Raw genomic sequence first — 23249 nt, forward strand, 5'->3', positions numbered from 1 at the left:
GCACAAATCTAAAAATATTTCTAACGCAAAATATATTTTAAATGTTTTGATACGTTTTAAACATTTTAAAACTGTAAAATATTTAAAATTTCAAACATAAAACTGGTGATGTTTAACTTAAATTTCAAATTTGTGCTCAATTTACTTCAAATGTGATTTCTGAGAATGGAAAAGATCTTTGTAAATGTTTTTTTTATACTGGTAATTGTATCTGTAATGGATTACATAGAAGGATGTCGGCTGAGAATGATCTTTATATAGATCATCTGAACAATACTTTGGTATAACAGGATTAGCAACGTAAATTAATAATAGTGTACAAGTTAAAATAATTTTAAATACATATCTCACTCTAGTTATTCTGAATTTTATATATAATTAGCTCGATTTACATTAAAGAAATGTAATAATAATAAGTGAAAAGTTGGATTTAATTAACAAAAAAATAAAATAATAGTTTCAAAATCATTTTCAATGTTATCATTATGTCCAAATTTCATATAAAGTTCATTAAATTGGCATTGCGTTGATTAATATCTATTATTAATATATTAATATATTAATATATATTCACTTAAAAGTTCATTAAATTGGCATTGCGTTGCTAAACTACTAAGTTCGGATAGACGACGACAATGTTTCAGTCAAATATACAACCATTCTCGGCTTATAAAAACTCAATTAACAAATGGCTAGAATAATAATGAACTTATTTAAAATTAATAATGTAATGTATACAGCAGAAATACTTATATTAGAATCCAGAACAAAATTTAGAAATTATAATTGTATACGGCGAAATGTCCGAGAAGAGAACACGAGATATTCTATTATATATACTATAAAGTCTCGATATAATAGACTCGTTGGGAAAAGGAATATCTACTATTGCCGAAAGTCTCATATCAAATGTATTTTTAAAAACATTAATAACAGACTTGAAATTTGCAAGATACTTATATATAAGTATGAATAAAATAATAGTTTATACTTACTGACTCATTTTTCCAACCTTTATTCTAAACCCATTTATTCTGGATATTTTAATTTAAATCCTATTCTTCTGCTGTATACATTTCATTCTTAATTTTAATCTGTTAACTGAGCTTTTATAAGCTGACGAAATTCTGATGTTTGACTGGAAGATTTTATTAAAAGTGTAGATTATTTGAACTGATTGTTGGTTTATTTTATTTATTCACCTTTACTTTTGTTTTGTAGGAGAGAGATATCCTCATTCTGTTTATAAAATTATTAAAAGAATCTGTAGAAAGTCATTAGCATGATCAGGGAGGGGCCTAGGGTCTCTCTTAACTTTGTAAATAAGTATAGGAAAAAAGATTTATGTGATAAATGCATTTATACAATATCTAAGAGTTTACACTTCATCCACTATTCTAGTGGCTATGTTTGCAGCAATATAGGGGTGAATGTTAGTTTATATTTGATAATTCCGCCTCCTCTAATGCTACTGGGAGAAGAGTTATAATTCTCCAAGTTTCGTTTTCACGAGAATTTACAAAAAAAACTGTAATGAATCAAATTTTGGATGATTGTCAAACGTCGTTTTACGACATCCATTAAAAAGTTTAATTACAGATTTTTCACTTTTCCGATAAAATAATAATAAAAGGCGACTGCAATTTTAATTTTTATGTTTCGACTTAAGTGTTGCGATTAAAGAGAAAGCTAAAATAAACATTAAAACGTACTAAAACGTCGGTTCTAAACATAAATTTCAGAAAAGTAGTAAAATTTGCTTAACTGGAAATATTTCCGTAAGAATTTGAATGGCATAATTAAATTCTTTTCAACATAATTAATTAATTTTGATTTATTCAGAATTAATTTTATTAGATATAAAGATAATAAAATGAAGACATTTAATCAAGTAATTAAAATAAACTTAACGATATTTTGCAAATTTTATTAAGTTTTAATTAAAAGTTTAATTGTTTTAATAATTGAAATTATTGTTTAGGATATAAAATTTATATGGATTATTTTTTTTTAATTAAAATATATTTTCTCTCTCTCTCTCTCAGTTGACAGAAGGAATATATGAAAATGAGTGTCATATTAATTTGAAGAAACAGAAAAACTGGAGGTCTGGTAATTAAGAAAATGTTATTTTTATGCTAAATTTATTATTATTATTTAAATATTTAAAGAAGAATAAATTATTTCCTTTAAACTTTTTAATCACTTTCCATTAGCCACCCTAATGTGTGCCTGTTGAACTTATGATAGGGCAGAAAAGAAGGTCCTTTAGGGCTTTAAGGATAGAAAAAGTCCTTTCAAGTGTCATTGGGAAGGAAAAAAAGGCCTTTCTAGTGTTTTTAGGATGAAAAAAGGGCCAGAAGGTTATAGAAAAGCTTTGATTTTAATTGGATTATATTTATTAATTTTTTATCGATTAAGATTGCTAAATAAACTTAAATTTTATTTATTATTTTAAAATTTAATATAGCAAAAATATTTTATTGTTAACTTGCAACGGAACTATACATTGTTAAGAAGAAAAAATAATTTATAAAGTCTGTGTTCTTTTTTATATTAAATTTGTTAGAGATTTATGATTTATTATTTATTGTGTATCATATATCAAAAATAAATTTTTTTTAATGCAATAGCCAATTATTTTTGGAAAGAGATTGGTAACAATCCAAAAGAACAGACAGTAGATCTACTAAAACTTTCTTTTTTCTGTTTTTTTTTCATTTTTTCTGTACCAAAAAATAAAAAATAAACAAAATGAAACAGAACAGACTTAAAAATAATTGAAGTCGAGTTTTAAAGATTTTTTTACATGTGCATACTTTTTCAGTTAATAATAATATCAATAAAATATATTTAAAACAGGAAAAATTTATAAAAGTAATTTTTTTTTTTTCTTTTCTTGACTTATCGATTTTATCAGAAATATGAAATAGTATATATATTAAAAATTTATATTCATTTTATTATCCAACCATTCTGTCAATTATTCCTCTTTCTATTCCCTGCTTATTATCATCATTCTATTGTCTTACAGCTATTCTGTTAACTCCTGCTCTTCCTCCTCCTCCTCCTCCTCCTCCTCCTCCTCCTCATCATCATCATCATCATCATCATCATCATCATCAATATCATCATCATCAATATCATCATCATCAATAATTTTGATTTAGATCTTTTGACCTGTTTCATATCTACCTACTTTTGGGAGGGCTTTTCTGTCATTTAACGAATGTTATTTAATGGTATCTGCTGTATTATCTACTTTAAAGTTACAATAATAAGTTTTAAATCATTATAATTTAAACTTAATTAATTATATTTACAAAAAAATTAATTTATTCATAAACTATACAATTAGAAAACAAATACAATTTCATTTTTTTTTCCTCTTTAATGATATTTAAGTTGTGCCAAAGTTGATACTGCATTCTTGTACCAAGTGCACGTAAAAGCTAAAAAGAACAAACTCGAAATGTTCACAAATATCCTGTGAAGCAACTTCATAACTTTTTACGGAGACTCGTCTACTCTAGATTCTATAAATTTAACATTAATACGATAACTAAATGAAGTAAAGAACGGTATCGGTCTTTTCTTTTTTCTCGTCGGGTCAAATTTATTATCAAGGGTACAAGCACGCAGTAATATGTAATTTCCATTCATGAGACAACGTATGCCATGACTCATCTCTTTTCCTTTTGGATACAGGTCTCCTCTTAAAACAATGTGACAACTGAAGAGCAACTTTTGTAAGTGTCCAGTCTAATTTTATCCACATCTGTTGATTCTGGAAGGATGAAGATGTATGTAAGAGTAAGTCTCAAATGTTGATATATAATGTTTAATAAGTGAAATTACCTTATTTTACAGCAGGTTAGGCCTGAATAAATAAAAAGAAAAGCAGTATTTTAGTTTAAAAAAATTACAAAAACTACTTTAATTAAGGTAATTTAATATATAAAAAGTTAAAGTACTGTATTTTACATGCTAAGAGTTTGTCTATAATTTTCTCAATGTATAAGAAAAGTATTGCATTGATTTAGATTTCAATTTTTCAAAAAAAATAAAAAATAAAAAAAATTCCAGTTGCCATGTTTGAAATGGATTGCACTTTATAAACAGGATCCAATTCCTCAATCCTGTCAGGCACAATACTTTCAATTTTTCAAAATAAAATGTAAAAAATATGTTAAAAAATTATATTAAAGAACTTCTAATAATAAAAATGACAAAATTAATATATTTTTTTACTTTAAAATTAACCTATATGTATATATATTTAATAGTTTTCCTTCCAGTTAACAACCTGTAAAATTTATTAACATATTATTAATGGTTACTTGAAATTATAATAAAAGTAGTTTTAACTTAAGATTTAATTAATTCATAAATATTTAAATTAGACATTTTAATTTGAAACAGTGTAGCAAAACAGCTGTTAAAGTCTTGCGCAAAGCATTACTTAATTTGGAAGTAAATGGATAATAAGAAGACGAGCAAAGTTTTGTTTCATCTTCACAAATTAGACAACTGTACGTATGAGAGTAGAGATAATTGCCACTGTCTTAGTATGGTATTGAGTGCTCTTTTGAGAATAGGACAAATTATTCCAGAGTGCATTGCCTTGTTAGAACATTCACAGCATTCGATTAATATTAATAAGCATTAGAATGATAATGATTCAAAGGCAAGCAATTTATTGATATTTCCAGATATATACAAACATAATCGACATTGTTAGGATATAATTAAACGGCAAATAGTAACCGTAAAGCACCGGGAAGAATGGTTATTATGTGTTAATTTTTGTAGCAAACGTAAAACTCATTAATCTTACAGTTTCATAAGAAATATCTTCAACTTTTTTTATAGGGGGAGATTTCAGAATGATGTTTCTTATATTGATTAGCTAAGAACAACTTTAGTTTTCATAACAGAAAACTAACAATGTGCATTAGTACATGACAAGGAAAGAAAGAATTTAAAAGAAAAGATGGAATAAAAAGATTGTTTTACAAGAAAAATGTTGTAGAAAGATGAGAGTGAACATAAAAAATATATATATATATATATATATATATATATATATATTATAGATTAAAAGAGATTGAAGAGAAGAAGAAAAAAAAAACATTTGTCATAAGAATGTTTCAAAATATTTTTAAAAATATATAGCGACAGATCAATGGAAGTAAAATTCAATAAAGCGAAAGAGAAGTGTCATAGAGTACTGCAGGAAACTTTCAAGTTACAATAATGAAAGATGTCTGTTTGATATTGTTTCTGTTTAGTTTATTTATTTATTGATTTTAATATAATAAGAATATTTACTATTTATTAATAAGTCAGTTACAAGCAAAGATGTCAGGTAAGTTCTATACATACACAGTGTATAAATATTAACTCTCTAATTAAATATTTATTCATATTTTGAATTATAGAACAGGTTCTGTTATTTAGAACTTTTAATGAAAGTCTGAATAGAAAATTCTGAAGAAGAATCAATTTTGTAGGTTAGAAAATAAGATAAAAGCACGATCTGACTTTATAACAGATGCAGAAATGAAATTCTTTAGATTGTTGTGACTATGATATCTAACAAAAATCAAATCTAGAAACATTTCAATATGTTCTAGTAAAGCTCCTAGTAAAACTACTACTTTTTATTTATTTATTTAGAGTACTGAAATGTAGTCAATATCTTTACTTTTACAGATAAACACATCAGATCGGATACTTAGTGAAATCCATTTGTATAGGAACATGTAACTAAATTGTAATTTCTAATATATATTTTAAAAATTTATGCCGATACAAACTTTTTGAATTAGTTTAAATTCAATAATTTTAATGGAAAAGATTTCGAAGTTAAAGTGAAATCTGTCTTTTACTGATTTATAAACCTTTCCTGCCATTTCTTTTTTCTTTCCCTACTGATTACCGAATTTAAAGCTGTGTTACAAAAGTACGGCAACATGATTAATGAACAGATTGATAAAGATCAATAGGGAATTTTGTTTCTTACAGAGAAAAAAAATCATTCTTTTATCTGTATCTATTGGCCTCTTTTTTTTTTTTTTTTTCTTTTTAGTGAAGGAAATTCTCTTTTGCTTCAGTTGATCAATTGACAATTCAATTTTATTAGTGATTTTCTAGAATCTAACTTGGGACTTTAATTTTATGTGATTAATGAGATTTAACTTCAATTTTTATTATTCAATATGAAAAAAAATTAAAAAAAATGAATATCTTAATTATATAAAATAAAATCGAATGATAAAGTGAAGATAAATGTTGATCTTCTAAGCATAAAATCTAATAGTTGCTTAGTTTTGATCTTTGCTTAAGGATATTTAAAGGAATTAACAAGATTTGCATACTTAAATTTCTTAAATAAAGAACTATATCTCTTAGATATCTTTAGACATTCTCTAGGCAAGGGCGAATAAGTAAGTATCCCTTAGAATTATGCTTAGAAAGTATACATAAAATAAAAATTCTTAAAAGTAGAAAAAAAAAATTGCTCTAGGAAAAGAAAAATCTTTTGAAGTCTTCAATATTTCCAATTCAAGTGTGATCTTTCTTTTAAGATATCACGAAATTGGATAGGTTGAAATTCGAGGCAGTCTACTCAGAATTTCTAAAGCCAACTTTTAAAAAAAAACTGTTAAAGTATAATCTACTTATGCTATCGAATCAATCAATTTGCAAAACATCTCTACAACTTTGGAATAATAACAGCATTTTGATACTATTTTCGAAGTAGTCGAAGCGTTAAGAGCTATCTAGATATACAAAATTTAATCTTAGGATCGACTCTTTGGGGATACCAAAGCGTTTTTTGAATGTGAACGATCACGTCTGATCAAACTTTATTTATTTATTTTTCCTCTCTTTCAACCAGTCTTTTATGTACTGTACAGTACTCCATTGATCTTTATTTATTTCTTTTTAAACTATTTATCATAATTTTATAAAGTAATACATTTATTCTTATTCTTGAAGACTTTCCAGATAAATCTGGTAATGTAATTTTGGTATTTTAGTGAAAGTTAGCTTGATACAATGGTACGTGCTGTATTAATACTATCAGATTTCTGAATGTGGATAAGTGAATGTAAGCGTGTATAGGAATGCTGATTTGTTCGAGGAGATAATTATAGTAAGCAGTTGCCTAATGCTTATTCAGTTTTGAACTTAGTTTGCTATTATGTAACATCATTCACGGTTTAACTCGCTTACAATTAATGATACGAAACTATTTTGAATATTTCCCTGTTCCTTCGTATTTACTTAATCATATTTATTTTATTTTATTTATTTTTTTTATAAACTGCAAACTGTGTAACATGAGTTTAAAGTTTATTTACTATCCTAATTTGCTATTTGTGTGTGTTAATTTTTTAATAATGCGCTTTAAAGTTAATTATTGTTTAAGTGTCTAAATTTTTATTTTACGACGATGATGATATAAAATTAGTAATTATTAATATTATAAGAGAGAGTTATAAGTATATTTAATCGTCTTGTTTGAATACATGTAAAATTAGGTTAAAAAGTTTTTCTATGAACATATGTCGTCCTCTGCAATATACGCTAGATACGAAGTGTAAACGAAATGAATGATTGGTTGAATAATAAAAGTAGGCGGAGCTACATCTAGGTTATTTTTAAAATTTAATTAAAATTTGGAATTTAAAATATATATATATATCTATATAACTATATGCATAATCGCCGATATATATATATATATCGGCGATTATGCATATAGTTTTAATATCAACCCTTCTTCAAATATATATGAAAACCAATTTTCTCCTATTTTATTTCTTTTATTACTTCGAATTTAAGACTAGCCATTTTAAAAAGGGACTTTCATGGGGAAAAAATTAGATGATAATTTAAAATAGAGTTTTAAAGAGTAGAACGTTAATAATGTATTTAAAGTATAATTAACAGAAAATACTAAAAACGTTTCCATCACGTACAGACTTTGCATGATAAGAATATCCTGAATTTAAACTGGAAATCGTTCGAGTCCAGGAGCTTAGTCTTAAACATTTTACGTAATATGTAAAATTTCTGTGTTGGGCCTAGTCCCCCATTACTCGACTATTCACTATGGGTTTTGCTAAACCCATGATAGTCACAAGGAAAAGTCCTGTAATAAAAATTTAAGAAGCATCTTGAATTTAGATGCATCCTAATTTTAAATTCGAAAACGTGTGAGGAAAATCTAAAATTCAAAATAATAATGTACTGTACTGTACGTACAGTACGTATACTCCTAAATTTCAAAATTTTAAAGATTAAAGAACGAAGATTTATTTAAAAATAAAGATTCAAAAGAAGTCCTGGAATTTTTGAAATATGATCTTAGATATTCAATCGAACGATTTACATATTTATTCTATATACAGTCGAACCTCTAACAGCGGCCATTTTTTTTTTCAGTGTGGTCTTTTAAGTAAAATGCCTCCAAACAATGGCTTTTTTATGGTTTCGTTAGTGGTTTTTGTATAGAGGTTTGATTGTTTATAAGTAATAAATATCTCGAAAAAGGATCAATTTATTACGCTACACAACATAGTTTTGTATAACTTTCATGTAAGTTTGAATAAATTAATCAAACTTTTAACATTAATAATATGGCTTCTATTATAAACAATATAACTTTATTTAAATTTTATTGATTGGTCGAATCATAATTTAATATTTATATTCATACTTCATTATTCTAGAGTAGACAGAATATATAAATCAATTATATTTTCTACCGAAAATACTTAATTATTTAATTAATTATTAATGAAATTTATATCGAGTAGCTAAGGAATAGCTTTAGTTGAAACTACGTATTTGTTGCAAATTAAGTTAGGAATTTCGGTTATGAGATAATGCTTAATAAACAATTTATAGGATCTCGTACATTAATTCTAGACGGTCTGATGGCTGAGGCAGGAATGATAGCCAACTGCTCTGGGAGACCTTTTTAGAGTTCGGGTCCTAAGACTCCGGAATTTTTCATGGTCCATCTATCTCAGATCTGTTGAGTTCCATCCGTATCCACCAGTGGAATTTTCCGGATTTTCTTTACATATCTAACATCTAAACAGGGACTAATTTCTCATAGAAAGTCTTCCGGGAGGTACCCTAGTCTTTGCAAATCGTTCATATGTCTTATTATATCAATTTAATTCAAATCCTCACCACCCAGTGCGGACCTAACCTAACCCACGATTGGTATGATGAAAAAGGCCGCCTTACTACCCACAGAGTGGATAGTTTAAAAAATAAGTTGTCAATGAAAACTTAAATCTTAAGTTAATAATTAGTACTGAAAGTATTAAAAACTGCTGTTTTATTCATTATCAGTGCAAATTTATTTATCATTACGCTGTTAAAGATGCACAACTATATATGCGTTTCATAATGATATGACTATCCATTATTTTATGCGCAACTTTGCTAGATACTAACGAAAAACAAAGTCTCAGCCTTGGAAGGTAACATCTTATTTACTGTACTGTGCTGTGCTGTAATATACTGTATTCAAGTAAATAAAAACGGACTTAAAAAAATAAATAAAAGAAAAACTGTTTTCTCTGAAATATGATGTTTCAAAATCACATGAGTACTGGAATTAGCTGGTTCAGATTTTTCAATCGTAGCAAAACTGCGATCTGTCATTGAGTGTACAGTACAAGCTTCTGTAATAGTTACGGGATCAATTTCATCCTGTTTAGAAATTATTACAGCTTTTAGTTAAGATAAAGTATCGTACTATTTACCATTTTCATATAATATGCCCTAAAATGCTCAGAACGTTCTCTATTGGATTCAGATCAGGCGAGACAGTTGACCATTCTATCACATACATTACATCCCTTTATTCAAAAATCATTTCCAGATAGTATTTTCTGTATTAACTGGTGCGTTATCTTGTTGCATAATCCAAAATAAATCGTTAATTCGATAAACATAAGACAACAAATTGTTCTCTAGAAGCTTTTGGTAATCCACAGCTTTCATTATTCTTGATGCGAAAACAATATCTGTCTTACCATGATATTTGCAGCCATTCCGGACCATGATCGATCTCCTTGCTGCCTTTTCGAAGATAACTTGGTTTTATAGGAGGTGACCTTCGCACTAACCGCTAGGACTATCTAAATTAATACTTTTAATCAGTTAATATCATATTTTTTCCTAGGAAATGTGATGTGTAGCTTCTTGTGTTTTTTTTTTTTTTTTGTCATTTGTGGCTATGTGTTTTACTTTGCATACAATAACAACTTGTGCCAACCCTGGAAAGGTAGATTTGTAGAAGTTAAATAATAGATCTTTTTCAATTTGTCGAAGAGACACTTTTCCACTTCTCAGACCTTCTTAAATCTCTTTTTTTTCAGAGAACATCTAAAACCAAGAGCTCTCTCTTCGACTTCGTGATTTATTTCTTCTGTAGTCATCACCCAATCGAAGAAAATTTAGGATTGTGTCATGAGATCGACCTAACATTTTAGCAATTGATCTCGCCGATTTGCTAACATCTTTCCTAATCTGGCCTTTTTAAAATTCGCTTAAAGTTTATCCTTCATTCCATCTTACGCAAACGATTATCTGGAAGTTCCACAGTAAAAAAAAAAAAGTCACCCAGATGGTTGCATCGTCGGAGTAATTTGCATTACTCTCGATGGTAAGTAAAAACATTACAAGTTAACTGCATAATATTAAGACAGCAGTCTTGATTTTTATGAAATGGTCATACCATTTTGTAACACAGAATTTCTGAGACAATAGGAATTTTTTACAGCCCTGTTTTTTTTTATTTTGCTTGTTTTAACGATCATTTGCATTTAATTAATAATTTAATATTATGACCGAAAAAGTTCTTCATTTCAGTTTTTTGCTGGTTTATTTGAAAAAGTCCTATGATCATATTGTGAAATGCCCTGTATAAAGCCAGCAAGCGCCCAAGTACAGTACACACTCACAACTTTGAAGCTTTAATCTATTAATTATATAAATATATTTTAGAAATTTTACATATTGGTAATTATATAATGTAAAATTTAAAACATTTCTGTAAAACTTCTCTAATTTAATCAATTAATTTCAATATTATAAACCTGTATATCAGCATTTAAGCGATTTTCAAATACTAATTTCTAATGGAATTTTAAATTAATTTTTAAAATGTAAAATAGAAAACCACAGAGGAAACTAACTTGTGTATTTTCAAGTTTTCTTTTACATTTGTCACTAGCCTGAAAAAAATTAAGAAGGTGATTAATTTCTATTATTTTTTCCCATACAAAAACATGAATTTAAAAAAGTAAAAACAAAATTCAAAGGTTAACATTGTGAAATATTAAAAAAAAAATAATAATAACTGTAATTTTATTTTTTTATTTTTTGAGTTTTTTTAGTAACCTTGACGTTTTTGTCACCCACATCGTCCAAATCGTAAATTCCATCAGCTGCCAAATTCTCATAAGCTGCGGTAACTTTGCTTTCCCAATCTTTACATTTCTCATCATTCTGTTTGAAACTATTCCCCGTTTCTTCCTGCAATCGTCGATGGTTTCTTCCAAAAATCGAAGTACAATTTCCGTACACCTTTAAAAAAATAATAATAAAAAAAAAATTATTAAATTAAACTTAACAAAATTCATTTCAAACTCCTAAAAAACGTATATAAAGAAAAAAAACCGTTTTAAATCATTTCAAAATTTAAAATCGACCAATCAAACGTTACCGATTTAAACAGATAGATGGCGTGTTATTAACTGCAACCAATCAAGGGTGGTGATCGCTCTTTTGAAGTCGATAGTGATTAATGCGTCATATATGAACAACCTATTGGCTTTGTTTCGTCTATTTTGAATTTAACCTGCTTCGTTAAAATGGCCGTTAATCACTGTGTTTTGATGTTGCCGACTACCTTTTTAAAAATTAAGATAATTAAATAAAGTGATTTCTCTTAATTAACGGAAAGCGTTCATTTATTTAATGTATTAAGTAGTAAATTAGGAAAATTATAACTTTTTTTTTTTTTCTTTTTGTCGTAATTCTCAGCCTACCGAACGTGTATAAAAGTAATTATCAAACCTGCTTATCATTCGCTTAATGAAGTCTGATTTAGCTCATAAATAATCGAGGTTGCGCTGCACCGAGAAAATGGTCACATTTTATTATAAATAATTTATTTTATTCATTTATTAATAAATAATTTTAGCCGAATGATTGCTTTGCTTCCATGTTATCTTGTTCTGTAGCACAGGAACATTAACTCTCCGATCTGAGATAAAGGAGGAAAGTTGAACTGTCACTTTGATATTGATCGGCGATTGTAGGGTTTTATTATCATTAGGTTGAAATCCAGGCAAAGTGGATTAATGGACAAGAGTTGTATTTCTACTAAATCTTTATCATCGGTTATACATCTAATCCATTTATTAGAATTCTTTGAAGAAGAACGACAGTTTATAATGAAATTTTTTTTAATAATTCGATTTTATAGTTAGAAATTATTTTAAAAAAGTTCTATTAAAAACAAATTTTAAATTATTAATTTTTTAAAATTCTTTTTTATAATAATAATAATAATAATAATACAAGAAATTAATGATTTTAAAATGTGTATTTTCGAAAAAACCGTTTTAAATCGTTTCAAATTTTCAAATCGACCAATCAAACGTCACCGATTTAAAAAAAAACATCGTTTTCGCCTCTCCGATTGGTGTTACGTCACTAATTGTGACCAATCAGCGGTGATAAATCGCTTTTTTAAAGTCGATGGTCGGTAATGCGTCACAAGTAGATAGCCAGTTGGTTTTGTTTGAGCGATTTTGAATCTAAAAAAAACAGTTCTTTATATTTCGCTTCTTTTAAAGTAAATTAAAGTTATTTAAAATATTTAAATTATGTAATTTATAATTAAAATTACGATTAAAATATATTTCGTGCATTATTTAAGTTTATTTATTTATTTTTTTAACTAAAAAAGTTATAACTATTTTAACGCTTCGTAAATCAATTAAAGCCCCGTTGTTGTTAATTTATTTTAAATATAAATGATCATTAAATGGAACTTTTGATAAATAAGTTTCTAGACAAATTCCTTATCTGCCTGGCACTAAATTTTGATTTAATATCGTTCCGTATCTACTCGTTAATGATATTTGTGTGGATGATGTAGAGTTAATATATAAATAAATTTCTTAACTAATTTCCTAAGAATTTATACTTGAATAATTATATAAAATTATTCCCATAAAAGTTGGGCGAAAGAATGAATCATTCCTCGATTTTCTGAAGGAACATCATTAATATTTTCGCGTTATAAGGATAAAAATTACGTTATAGCGTGACTGAATTCTAAAAATTAGTTAAAGGAATATTGAGTCTTCAACAATTTCTTCCTCGAATATATCAATTTGTACTTACAATTTAATGTGTTTCCAGTAATTGGGTTGTTTTTTTGTCTTTGCTAAATTTGAAATCTGCTTGCTTAGTTTCTGTTCAGGCCCAAAAAAGATAATTTAAATAATTATGGTTAACTGACCTTTTGGGTATAAAATATTTATCGAATTTAGGCACAGATTATTTAGCAGAGATGATTTTAAAATACTGTAATTTAATTATTACTTATATTTACAGGAAATAATGATCTTCAAATAACAAAATGTAGTTTATAGAGTTTATAACTAAGTTACAAGTAAGAGAAACTTCTGTTAAACAATATGTAAGACAAATTTCTGTAGGTAATTTTAATTACATATTATATTTTCCTTACTATATAAATCTTAAATGATATTTAAATGGTTAATGTTACCTATGGTTCCAAAATGGCGGCTCGTCTCTGATTCCAGCAAATAGAAGAAAGGAAACAGTGGGACGCACGTTCTAACCTAACCTAACCTATTCTAATAATTTAATTTTGTTGGTAATAATTATGGTAATTTATTAGAATAGGTTATGTTAGGTTAGAACGTGCGTCTCCACTGTTTCCTTTCTTCTATTTGCTGGAATCAGAGACGAGCCGCCATTTTGGAATCATAGGTAACATTAACCATTTAAAGTGTTAAATTTTATTTTATTTTTCATTTTACTATAGATGTTTAGGCTTTAATTAACAGTCTAACTTAAGTTGGATGGCCCGGATATAGGATTATACAACTTAATGCATTGATTCTCAACCGGAGTCCATGGGCTTGGAAGGATAAAAATCAACTTATCATCATAATTTTGTGTTATCAGTATCATGTTTTAGCTTCATGGGGCCCAGGCAAATTTGAATTAAGGTGCCCCACTTACAGTGTTGACTTCAGACATTTTTCTTTGAGGAAGTTTTTGGTGAAATGTTTTATTATAAAAGATTGGTTCCCTATTGATGGAGATCCCATGCAATTGCTGTTTTTGCCCAAGGATAGTGTACTACTATGTTGTATAGTGTGAAATTGTTAATTATTGTATTAAGAAAGAAGCACATATATTACTATATCATATGTTTTTTATTTTAATAAATATATTTCTATATAAGTGGTTTCTTTTGTAATTTTATTTTATGCATTTAAAAATGTTATTCTGAGAAGGGGTCCATGAAAGAAAAAATTAAGAACCCCAACTTAATGTGTTGTACCGTATTATTCAAATCCATTTAATTATATTAATATTCTAGATACATCCAATACACCTTATTGCTGAGAACATATATTTATTACGTATAACTAACGTTTTTGGCCCACTTTATGGGCCATCCTCAGGTTACAGTTGTTCGACTCTAATACAAAATCGAACACGTTCAAAATTAAACTAAATTAGAACATACATTTTAAATTAAACAAATAGAACAAGTATAACACCAAATAATAAATAAGAAAATCCAAATAAAACACAAATGTAAATGCAAATAAAATACGGTGACTGGCCGTAAACATTAAGGAAAAATTCCTTATCCTTTAACCCAGATATCTACTGAGCATCTGTAGAAGCATTATTATGTGTGTTACTTTTTACCATGTACTTCCAGGATGACGGTAACCCCGTCGCATCTTTATAATTTAAACATCTGCCAGACAAACCCGCTCTGTAAATTTCGCATTTCTCCGTTATGGATGACAACGTTGGCGAGTGTACTTTTGCAAGAATTTTGGCATCCTCCCATTGCACAACAGAACCATCGGCTTGCGCAATCCTGGATAACGCTGTTGAACACTTGTTTTTTGCGACATCATACTGGTGCTCTTTAATCCTCACTCCAAGGTTTCTATTGGTGACCCCTACGTAGTCCTTATCAATTCCCAATTGCTCATTTTTGTAGGGAATCGCATAAACTCCTGCCTGCTCTCTATCGCCAATTCTTTCTTTGTCATTTCTAATCAACCTATATACTGTGGGGGCCCTTTTGCATAATATACTGGCGTTTTTGTGTCTCGATATTTGCTTCATAATAGGGAAGAGACATTTATTATACGTAAACTTTGTGAAGTTACCCCCAGCTTCAGGTTTCTTCTTAGAGTTGCTCTTAGGCTTTACGTATGCTGTTATTAAACGCTCTATAGACCTTGTTCCAAACCCTAACTCCTTTGCCACCATTTTTATTCTACCCAGCTCATCCATCGTGTCCATTATATTCGAGCAATACAAAAATGCTCTTCTGATTAGGGCCCTAAATGCGGATAATTTATAAACGGTTGGGTCATTAGAATTTGCCGGAATATACATCGGATCATGTGTGAATTTGATGTACACCTTCGTGTACAAAGTTCCATTCCTAAATTCAATGCCAACATCCAAGAAGTGTAGTTGCTTGCTACTAATTTGCTCAAGGTTAAGTTTTAAGCCATGCTGGTTAGAGTTCATTTGGTCTAAGAATCGTTGAATCATTGCGTCATTCTTCCAAATAATTAGAACGTCGTCTACATATCTTTTGTACATGATTATGTATTCATTATAGTTGAAAATTGTCATGCGTTCCATTTTTTTCACCACTAACTCACAGAACAGGCCAGACATCGGGCTGCCCATAGGGACCCCTCTTAACTGCTTGTAAACTTTACCTTGGAAACTGAAAAATGACTGAAAGCATATCAGATCAACCATTGTCTCTAAATCTTTTCTGTGTTCGTATGCTTTTGGGTGCAACTCACATAACAGGTTCATTAACTCTTCAAAACATGAGTTAAGATTTATTGATGGAAACATACTCTCGAAATCCATAACAGTCCCAATTTCTTTGTCCATTAACGATGAATCATGACGATTTTCAACTATAATGAATACATAATCATGTACAAAAGATATGTAGACGACGTTCTAATTATTTGGAAGAATGACGCAATGATTCAACGATTCTTAGACCAAATGAACTCTAACCAGCATGGCTTAAAACTTAACCTTGAGCAAATTAGTAGCAAGCAACTACACTTCTTGGATGTTGGCATTGAATTTAGGAATGGAACTTTGTACACGAAGGTGTACATCAAACCCACACATGATCCGATGTATATTCCGGCAAATTCTAATGACCCAACCGTTTATAAATTATCCGCATTTAGGGCCCTAATCAGAAGAGCATTTTTGTATTGCTCGAATATAATGGACACGATGGATGAGCTGGGTAGAATAAAAATGGTGGCAAAGGAGTTAGGGTTTGGAACAAGGTCTATAGAGCGTTTAATAACAGCATACGTAAAGCCTAAGAGCAACTCTAAGAAGAAACCTGAAGCTGGGGGTAACTTCACAAAGTTTACGTATAATAAATGTCTCTTCCCTATTATGAAGCAAATATCGAGACACAAAAACGCCAGTATATTATGCAAAAGGGCCCCCACAGTATATAGGTTGATTAGAAATGACAAAGAAAGAATTGGTGATAGAGAGCAGGCAGGAGTTTATGCGATTCCCTACAAAAATGAGCAATTGGGAATTGATAAGGACTACGTAGGGGTCACCAATAGAAACCTTGGAGTGAGGATTAAAGAGCACCAGTATGATGTCGCAAAAAACAAGTGTTCAACAGCGTTATCCAGGATTGCGCAAGCCGATGGTTCTGTTGTGCAATGGGAGGATGCCAAAATTCTTGCAAAAGTACACTCGCCAACGTTGTCATCCATAACGGAGAAATGCGAAATTTACAGAGCGGGTTTGTCTGGCAGATGTTTAAATTATAAAGATGCGACGGGGTTACCGTCATCCTGGAAGTACATGGTAAAAAGTAACACACATAATAATGCTTCTACAGATGCTCAGTAGATATCTGGGTTAAAGGATAAAGAATTTTTCCTTAATGTTTACGGCCAGTCACCGTATTTTATTTGCATTTACATTTGTGTTTTATTTGGATTTTCTTATTTATTATTTGGTGTTATACTTGTTCTATTTGTTTAATTTAAAATGTATGTTCTAATTTAGTTTAATTTTGAACGTGTTCGATTTTGTATTAGAGTCGAACAACTGTAACCTGAGGATGGCCCATAAAGTGGGCCGAAAACGTTAGTTATACGTAATAAATATATGTTCTCAGCAATAAGGTGTATTGGATGTATCTAGTATATTTAGTAAGAAGGCTGAGTTTGAGTAAGTGATATATTAATATTGCTTTAAATATATGCTAATTTGTTTTTTCTTTAATTAAGATGAAGCAAAACTATGAATATATTATAAAAATTTCATTCAATATTCAAAACTCTAGTTAATGGCAACTTCAGAACAATATTGAAGTTAAGTATCTGATAGAAACAAAATTCTTCAACATAATTATCTTTGAAAATTAGATCATAGCATTAAAATTACAAATCTTCTTAACTTTACTTTTCTAATTTATTAAAGTTTGCATGGATAAACAAATTGATAAAGTGAAAATAGCAATTATCTTTCCATAAAAAATCTAAGTTAAAACAAACCAAAAAAAATAATAGAATTTAATCAATTCAATTGAATATTCAATGAGATAAAACTATTCAATAAAATTTAAATTGTTAAATTTATATTACTTAATTTATTCTTCAATATTATAATATAAGATTAAAATTCTAAAATTATTGAAGATTAAATTGATAACGCAGAATGAATTTAATAATTTAATATATATATATATATATTTTTTTTTTTAATTATTATTTTAGGGAGCTTAATTGATAATATATGCTATTACAATGATTAATTTCCTTTAGAGTTAATGTAAATTAACTAATCTCTTTATCCAAATTTGATAATAGAAAACACCCAGTTGATTTATATTCAAGTCCTCATTCTGCTACTTGAGCTTTAAATAATTTAAATTCAATTGAATATTTAAATTAATGAATGCGATAATCTCTGTAATTTTGAATATCTCGAGGACTTTCAGATGAAATTTTCCTCCTCGTGATCTTAAAACTTTCTAGAAATTCATTTCGTATTAGTAAGTATAATTATAAATTTTAAAGTTCTAATTACTTTTCCTGTAATATGATATCTGTTACTAACAATTCTTGGAGTTCAAAGTTTATTTCTCCATCATTTTTCTGATGATTTATATATGGCTGAAAGATAATTTATCTTTGTGTCCGAAGGTAATTTAGCTTTAGAGAATAGAAGCCGAACTTTCAAGAGAAGAAAAACCAAAAAAATAATAATTTCTTTGATACTTTTTTTTTAAAAACTTTGAATTATTTTAAATGTTGAAACAATATATAAATAATTTATTTTACATTATTGATTTTTTATAGATTTTTTAACATAAAAAGGAACTGTTTATTTGCTATTTTTATAAACAAAAACATGCTTAGTTTGGAAGTATGAAAGAAAAACTTTACTAATTATGAAAGGTAAATTAATTCTAAAAAATATAATTAAGAAATAAACTCATTTAGTGTCAAGTAAATTTAGAAATTCTTATTCTTTAATCATAATTAAGTTAAAATATTATAAGTAGGAGTATACAAATTTATTTATAGAACAAGATAAGAAAACTTTTATGGATATCTTCCTGCATATTTATGAGAAACAAAAAGATGTTTATTAAGTTGTTACGCCATTTTTACTTCCATATTTTTGATTTTCGGCTAAGAAATTCTTATAAATAAGTAAAAATAACATGCTTTTTTTAAATTTTTACTTCAATCCACTCAATTAATGGATAACAATTTGGAAAAAGAATTGCCTATCGAGGCAAAGGTTCGAAGGTATAAATTGCCTAGAGAACTATAAAAAATTATTAAAAAAGTTTTGTTGTTGCTCGATAAATATCAACAAAAGTAAACAAGTTATTTATTTATTTATCTGGGTATTGGATAAAATAAAATATTAAAATTTCCTGTACAAAATATAATGCTGTTACATATTTTGTTGTGCTTTTTAAATCAATAAGCTGGAAGTAAACATGAATTTCTATTTTATAACTAAACTTTGTAAAATTTGATGAAAAAATTTCATAAACTTACACTAAAATATATATAAGATGCTTTATATATATAAACACAGATGCAAATAAGAGTTGTTTTGATAAAAATATATAAAAATTAAGTAGTTTTAGATGGATAGAAAAGAAAATTTTATATATTAACATTCTCAATTACTCAATCTTCATTATAAACTGGAAAAAAAAAAAAAAATTAGATTTTGGAGTATATTTGTATAGTATATTTGTATTTGTATTTGTGCAAGGATATTTTTAATGTATATACTTTTTAAATCTTTGATAGAAATATACTTTTATCTTATAATATCTTGAGCAGCATATACTTTAGAATTCATGAGTTAGAAAGACAAAGATGATATTGAATTTTGATTTTTCAATAGGTGAAGTTTTACTTCAATGTATAGTTGCATATAAAAGTTACACACATATATATATATATGAACCTATAAATATATATAAAGTAAAAAAAAATTCAGCATGCATTCTCCAAAATAACAAACCTTATACGGCGAAATTTCTTTCTTTAGAAGAAATGCGCCATTTAAAATTTATTTTAGAATATAAAAACATAAAATAAATTTAGCGCAGGAGAAAAAAAGCCATATTCTAAATCGATTCATGAAGGATTGTAACTCATATATTACGCTCTTTCTGCTAAAATCACAGTATAAATTTTGCTTTCTTTATGTAAAAAAAAAAACGAAAATTTAATTCACAATCCTTTCGTACATGGCGATTTATTATTTGTATCGATCTAGTTGTAGTTAGATTTCAATGCGGAATAGCGAATCATTATGCTTTAATAAATAAGTTAAAATATTAATTTTTATATAATTTAACACCAGAAAATTAATTTTTAATACATAAATTTGCTTAAAATTTACCGTAACAATTCCAAAAATGATGACAAAAACTAAAGAAGCACCAGCAATAACGATTAAAGCTGTCGCCCATTGTGGGATGCTACGTTCATCAGGATCGTGTGCGATCGCTTCTTTCAACTCCGGTTCGAATACTGTAAAAATCAAGTGGGCTATAATCAATTATTAAGCATTAAAAACTTCATATATACATCCTAAAAAAATCCACATAGTTTTTTTATAGATAGAAAGATTTTTATGTTATATATATAATTCCAATAAGTGACTCTAACTCCTATTAAGATTTAATCAAAACGTTGCCCTAAACCATCTTCCTAGTTATGATCTTATATAGTTCTTCTGTAAGAAAAAAGGAAAGGACCTCTGGAGATGCAATAAAATTTACCATAAAAGTGGAATTGTAGTCATTCTATTAAACCATGCACATTACTCGTCTCAGAATTCTCAGCATCCGAACAAGTGGAAAAATCGAAACGGAGAAAGGCCATAGGATAAATATTATTATTTTTTTCCCCTCTGTTTGTAGCTCATTAAATTTGCTTCCGATTTCTATTTTTTCTTAATTTTTTTTTAAAGATAATTATCGAAGAATCTCACTAAATTGATAGATGAAAATCATATTTAGGATTCTGTTTTTTTTTTTTTTTTTTTTCTCAGCAATCTTTATACTTCTAACTTTGAGAAAGTAGTCCTGATTGGATGTGCTGCTGTGAATTCTGATAGGAATTGAAGGTTTTTCTGAACAATTCTTCTTCTTTTTTTTTCTTTTTAAAGTTCCCCTTTTCCCTTTGAAATGTATTGATGGAATGATTGAAGATGCAGAAGGGATGCTTTAAAGAAGAATTTATTTTGCAAATTCCTCTTAAGTTCTTTTAATGGTATGTGGGAAATAGTGGAAACAATGTTTTACTATTAATTTTAGGCTTTATTTTAAGTTTATGATTAAAAGCAAATATTAATTAATCTTCGTTATAAAAAGAAGATAACAAATATTTGCATAATCATAAACTTAATATTTCAGGTTAAGCAATGGATATTTTAAAATATTTACGAGTTTTATATTAAAATCTGTAAAAATGAGAATAAAAATAAAAGAATTGTAAATATTTAGAACCATTTTGTGATAAGTTTTAAGAGATTTTAGAGACAGTAAATTGAAAAACTGTTATTTTTATGGCAGTTTTTTAAAAGAATTATTTACAATCGATTAATCGTTAAAACTCATAGCTACAATCAATTTCTTTTAAAATCCCTGATGCTTGTCTCTGTATATCTTATGTATACTGCGAAGTACCTCGTATATCAGCGTGTTTTCAAGATTCAAAAGCTACGTTAATTATAAATTATTCACACCAGTGATTCTCAACCCTGTTAAGCTAGAGGCAGTGTTGAATCAAAGATACCCTTCTACGTATAAACGTAAAGTGACGGTTAAAAATTGCATTTTTTTTTTTAATATATAAATATAAAAATAAACAAATAATAATAATAAAACAGAGACATCGGGCTGAAGTTTCTAAATTGCAGATCTATAGATTTCTACTGTCTGTCCGTTCTCTCTTAATTTCGAGAAGGAAGATATTGCCCCCTATTAGCCATATACTACGTGTTTGGATCAGAAGTCACGTGATTTTTTCATTTAAAATATATAATATTGCTACCCGGCATTATGACCACGTCACATTAAGTAATTGCTCGTTTTAAATGTTGTGGTAACCTCTAGAAGTTTGCGACTTACCGGTTGAAAACCACTGAGAAAAACTAAATTTTTTTTTTAAAATTTTAATATTTAGAGTTTATAAAAGTACATATACAATAGGAGAAACCTTACTTTGAAATTTAGTAAAGTGTCGATCCATTTGAAATCCACCAAATCCACCATCGGGTAGAAGATAACTGTTAAACAAAATTTCCATTTGTTGAGCTTCCACGTGCTTATCAGTTTTCACCAAAAGGTTGAAATCTACCATGACACTCCCTCTTCTTTTTTTTATTTATTTATGTTTAATTTCATTCAGTTAACGAAACACAGATTCAAATTAAACACTACAACACTATATTTAAAGTAAAAAAAAAAAAAAAAAAATAGTACATTAAGCATTAACTAACCTGAATTTCTGTACAGAAATCTTCTTGATATGTTTAGCTAACCAAGTTTGCCAAAACATTTCTTGTAACTATCAACAGTATAAAAAAAAATAATGATAATGATAATAATACTACTACTGTTACTGCTACTACAATAATAAAATGTTTATTTTTCTTAAGAGTAAAGCATTAAAAAAATTATACAAGAATTTATTGGATAACTAAATAAATCTAGAAGTTCTTGACATTAATCGTTTTAACTTTCAAAATGGCTTAAAAATATATAATATATATATATATATATATATATATAATTTTTTTTCTTGCTTCCTCTCCTTTCTCTTCTTAAACTTGGCTGTCAAGAACAGCTGTCTAAGGTATTAAAGTAGCAGCACAAACATTAACATGACATATTTTAGAAAACAGTATAGAAACTAGTTTGGCTTGTCTGCATAAATGTCAACTTTAAGTGGAAATTTTCTACTAGGACAATTTAGATATTTAATATCTTTAATTAATGTATTTATAAGTAAATTGTTTTTGATAAAATTTCTTAAATAAATTGTAAAAAATGGGTTTTAAATTACGTATTAAATTATTATTATTATTATTAATTTTAAATATAATAAATCTTGAAGTTTAGTAAAGAATTTGAAAGCAGATAATTGTATTTGTATTGTGATTTTTTTCAGTGTTTTACTTTCTCGGCTGTAACAGCACGACACCGGAAAGTATTGTAATCGTATTGTAATTTTTTTTTTTCAAAACGCGACATTTTGAGACCCCCGGACCCCCAAAATCTGTGTTTTTGCATCTCTTTGGTTTAATATCTCAGGATGGGGGTAAAGATTAAAAAACCGAAATTTTGC

At 27.7% G+C, this 23249-nt stretch overlaps 1 protein-coding gene across 1 annotated transcript in view; it reads right to left on the reverse strand.

Annotated features, from left to right (window-relative positions):
- Positions 1 to 3697: 3697 nt before the first annotated feature.
- LOC136972596 (serine-rich adhesin for platelets-like) overlaps positions 3698 to 23249 on the reverse strand; it is a 66661-nt gene continuing 47109 nt past the window's right edge. The window contains exons 3-9 of the mRNA XM_067267173.1: positions 22402 to 22469; positions 22124 to 22275; positions 20296 to 20426; positions 11437 to 11622; positions 11232 to 11270; positions 3859 to 3880; positions 3698 to 3787 (exon numbers count right to left, since the gene is read on the reverse strand). Of these exons, the coding sequence (XP_067123274.1) occupies positions 3875 to 3880; positions 11232 to 11270; positions 11437 to 11622; positions 20296 to 20426; positions 22124 to 22275; positions 22402 to 22469 (582 nt within the window). The 3' untranslated portion in view covers positions 3698 to 3787; positions 3859 to 3874. The remainder of the gene's footprint in view (positions 3788 to 3858; positions 3881 to 11231; positions 11271 to 11436; positions 11623 to 20295; positions 20427 to 22123; positions 22276 to 22401; positions 22470 to 23249) is intronic.

Source organism: Centruroides vittatus, unplaced genomic scaffold (assembly GCF_030686945.1).
Source record: "Centruroides vittatus isolate TY-2023 unplaced genomic scaffold, ASM3068694v2 contig_298, whole genome shotgun sequence".
Lineage (NCBI taxonomy): Eukaryota > Metazoa > Arthropoda > Arachnida > Scorpiones > Buthidae > Centruroides > Centruroides vittatus.